Genomic DNA, 4,242 nt, shown 5'->3' with positions numbered 1-4,242 from the left:
AACTAAGGGATCAGCATGATGACAGGAATGGAGATGAAGATAAGTCTTTAAGTCAGATGTAAAATCTTAAATGAATAAGAGGGAGTCATGGGAAATCACAAGATCACAGCCATAGTCACTCCTGAAATCCTAGAGAGGATGAAAAAGAGGTAATAGTTTGAGGAGCAAGGAAATTATGACCTCATCTGATCCTGAGGTATATCATGTAAGAAAAATAGAATGGTTGACTTTGAAATTGGGAACCAAGGCTAGAAACTGGGGTGAGATTCTCATGATGAAATATTCAACTTTTTTCTTTTCCTTTGGTCTCTGGGAACACTTACATTAGTATCAATTTTTTTTTAAACGATAATTCTACCTCATTAATTTCAAATTTTCTCTAAGAGTCTATTACATATTCGTAAGAGTCTATTACAGATGTGTTCATGGTATTGTAGGAAATTAAGGGATGGGGCAGTGAATCTAAGTGTGGCTTTTCATGTATATCTCTCTGTTAAGATCATGTAATCATCTTATTCAGTGAGTTCTCAGAGGTTACTAGCAGGAAAAGGAACAGTGTTCCTTGGTGGAGCTAACTCAGGAGCATAAGTCTCTGATTAATCTGCAAAAATCCTGTGACAGGAACTACACTTCTCACATCAATGCTTACTGAGGTGATACTGAAACATTATTGAAATTTAGAGGGCCGGGCACGGTGGCTCACACCTGTAATCCCAGCACTTTGGGAGGCTGAGGCGGGCAGATCACCTGAGGTTAGGAGTTCAAGACCAGCTTGGCCAACATGGTGAAACCCCATCTCTATTAAAAATTTAAAAAATTAGCTAGGCATGGTGGTGGGTGCCTGTAATCCCAGCTACTCGGGAGGCTGAGGCAGGAGAATCACTTGAAACTGGGAGGCAGAGGTTGCAGTGAGCCAAGATTGCACCATTGCATTCCAGCCTGGGCCACAAGAGTAAAACTCCATCAAAAAAAGAAAGAGAAAGAGAGAGAGAGAGAGAGAGAAGAGAAGAGAGAGAAAAAACAAAAAAGAAAAAAGGATAAAAAAGAAAAAAAAAGGCTGGGTGCAGTGGCTCACACCTGTAATCCCAGCACTTTGGGAGGTCATGGCAGGTGCATCATGAGGTCAGGAGATTGAGACCATCCTGGCTAACAAGGTGAAACCCTCTCTCTACTAAAAATACAAAAAATTAGCCGGATGTGGTGGTGGGTGCCTGTAGTCCCAGCTACTCAGAAGGCTGAGGCAGGAGAGTCACTTGAGCCAGGGAAGCAGAGGTTGCAGTGAGCCGAGATCACACCACTATACTCCAGCCTGGGTAACAGAGCGAGACTACATCTAAAAAACAAAACAACAAAACAAAAACAAAACAAAAAAAACCCCACTAAATACTATACAAGAAACTAGTAACAGTGACTACCCCTGGGAGAGGGATTACAGGTAGGAGAGGGCAAGAGGTTTCACAGTCTGCCAGCTCTATCTAGTAAGTATTTTTCAGTGATGGAAGTGTCCTATAGCTTCATGTGGCTATTGCCTGCTTGAAATGTGGCTACTGAAACCAAGGAACTGAATGTTTAGCTTTACTAATTTAAATTAATTTAATCACATATGGCTAGTGGCTACCATATTGGACAGTGCAATTATACCGTTGGAGTTTTTTATACTTTATGCAAACATTACCTTTAAAAGTCAAAAGAGACAATGTTGTATTCCTAACAATACTTATGAGTAGTGGCTTCAAGGAGTGTATTGTGTCCGTGTTATGGCCAATAAAAAGTAAATGACAATCGTTAACACTTGGATCTTGCTTGCTATGTGCCAGATATTGCTCTAGGTGCTTTTCAGACATTAATTCCCTTCATCTTCCCAGCAACCTTATGAGGTAGGCACGATTATTTATCCCAGTTTTACAGAGGAAGTATGCACAGAATGATTAAGGCAGTAGCTACAGTCACCTAGCCAAGAACCGATAAACTAAGATTTTGTGCAGGCATCCGTCTCAGCCAGTTGATTCTGTGCACTTAACTGCAACACTGTCGCTTAGGCAACTGACCAATCACAAACATACCTACAAGTTTCCATCAAGGGTGAAACACAAATGATACTGGGGAAAATCCAACTACAAAGATACACTATCCTTAACATTATTTCAAATAAAAAGATTTGTGTGTACATTTAAAATAAATGTAGTTAATAAATGAAAAAAGTGTGGATTTTTTTGTGGGCAATCATTTGCCTAACACTACTCCTTTTGGTTTTCCAATGTCCCATATCTCTTATTTCCTATCTGCTACCGTTCTCACTGTCCTAGTTGAAGACAGGTCAGTCTATTCCCCTTACTTTCCATCCCAAAGTCTTTCTTAATACTTCAGATGTCAGCCACCTGGGCTTCTCTAAGTCCTTTAAATTTCTTTCTTTCTTTTCTTTTTTTTTGAGACGGAGTTTGGCTCTTATTGCCTAGGCTGCAGTGCAATTGTGGGATCTCAGCTCACCACAACCTCGGCCTCCCAGGTTCAAGCGATTCTCTTGCCTCAGCCTCCAGAGTAGCTGGGATTACAGCCATGCGCCACCACGCTCAGCTAATTTTGTATTTCTAGTAGAGACAGGGTTTCTCCACGTTGGCCAGTCTGGTCTTGAACTCCCGACCTCAAGTGATCTGCCTACCTCAGCCTCCAAAAGTGCTGGGATTACAGGCATGAGCCACCGCACCCGGCCTAATATATATTTTTATTACACAAAGGTTACCATATTATTTGCCCTGCCCTGTATCTAATTTTTGTTTTATTTAAAATACATTAACTATTGTTTTCTAACAGCTCAAAGATTTAGAGCATGTGATATTAGGCTTTCAGAGCAGCTCTTAAGACATTAAAGCGCCGGCGCGGTGGCTCACGCCTGTAATCCTAGCACTTTGGGAGGCCGAGGGGGGCGGATCACAAGGTCAGGAGTTTGAGACCAGTCTGGCCAACATAGTGAAACTCCCGTCTCAAAAAAAAAAAAAAAAAAAAAAAAAACAAAGCAAACAAACCACTTAAAGCACAATTTGAATATAAGAAATATGCATAGGTTTCAAGGACAGACCGTATTTGGTTAAAAAAAAAATGCGTATGGTTACCTTTGGAAGCAGGTGGAAGGAATGAATTACTTCAATTTCCTTCCTTGTGTGGCACCTGCGGAAACCACACTGCGGCTGGGTGAATTGAAGTCAGCAATTAATTGATTATCACCCTCCAGCTTGGTCAGGAATGCTTCAGCCCCCGCAGTGCCGCTCAGAGATCGCCTGCACCGTGGAAACACCCTGCAGAAAAGCGGTTGGGGCACTGTTAAGGCGCCTGGTATCTGGGCTGGGAGGTCCGTTCACTGGCGACTGCAGGTCGTTGGGCCACCCCCAGTCCGCAGGGAAGGGAACCCCACTGCCTTTCCGAGGTGCGCGGCGCCCCCTGCTGCCAGCCGGAGGAGCTCAGAACCCGCTCGCAGGAGGCTGGGAACATGGCGGGGCAGTCCAGGAACATGGCCGGGCAGCCCGCGGCCTCTGGCTTGCCATCTCCGGACGGGGACGGAACGGAGCCCAACGTCGTGGCTCGGATCTCACAGTGGGCGGACGACCACCTGCGCCTAGTTCGGGTATCGCAGCCACGCGGTCTGGGCGGGTGGTGGGCGCGGGGCGACACAGAGCGACCCTAAGAAGAACGTGAGGCCTCAGTCGGGGATCCCGGTGGGGCCGAGGAGCTGCAGAGAACTGCGGGGGAGTGAGCTCCAGAGGGCGACATCGCGAGTGTAGTGTGTGCGGGGCTGCAGAGGGAGGGCCGGGGACGGGCCAGGGGGCCAGCTCGGCCTCATTATTGCAAGGACTGTGCTGGATCCTTGCTGGGCTGTGGGGGGCACCTCAAAGGGTGAGACACAGCCCAGCTCGGGGTTGCCACCTGGTCCTGTAGAGCACTTGGGGAGGGCTCAGAGAGGAGACAGAGGAAGAGTAGGGAAGTCCTGTACGCCTTCTTTCTGGCCCAAGCTGTAGTGCAGTGGCACGATCATAGCTCATTGCTGCCTCCACCTCCTGGGCTGAAGAGATCCTCCTACTTCAGCCTCCCAAGTAGCTGGAACCACAGGTGTGCACTACCACACCGACTAATTTCTTTTAAAGTTAGAGACGGGGGTCTTGCTATGTTGTCCAGGCTCGTCTCCAACTCCTGGCCTCAAATGATCTCCCACGTCAGTCTCCTGAATAGATTTCTTTTTTTTTTTTTTTT

At 46.1% G+C, this 4,242-nt stretch overlaps 1 protein-coding gene across 1 annotated transcript in view; it reads left to right on the top strand.

The window, feature by feature from the left end:
* Positions 1 to 3,267: 3,267 nt before the first annotated feature.
* Positions 3,268 to 4,242, top strand: part of CUNH3orf33 (chromosome unknown C3orf33 homolog) — a 31,006-nt gene continuing 30,031 nt past the window's right edge. The window contains exon 1 of the mRNA XM_017522926.2: positions 3,268 to 3,619. Within this exon, the coding sequence (XP_017378415.1) occupies positions 3,485 to 3,619 (135 nt within the window). The 5' untranslated portion in view covers positions 3,268 to 3,484. The remainder of the gene's footprint in view (positions 3,620 to 4,242) is intronic.

Source organism: Cebus imitator, unplaced genomic scaffold (genome assembly GCF_001604975.1).
Source record: "Cebus imitator isolate Cc_AM_T3 unplaced genomic scaffold, Cebus_imitator-1.0 Scaffold25, whole genome shotgun sequence".
NCBI lineage: Eukaryota > Metazoa > Chordata > Mammalia > Primates > Cebidae > Cebus > Cebus imitator.
The sequence above is the reverse complement of the archived record's forward strand: the minus strand, read 5'-3'. Positions and strand labels throughout refer to the sequence as shown.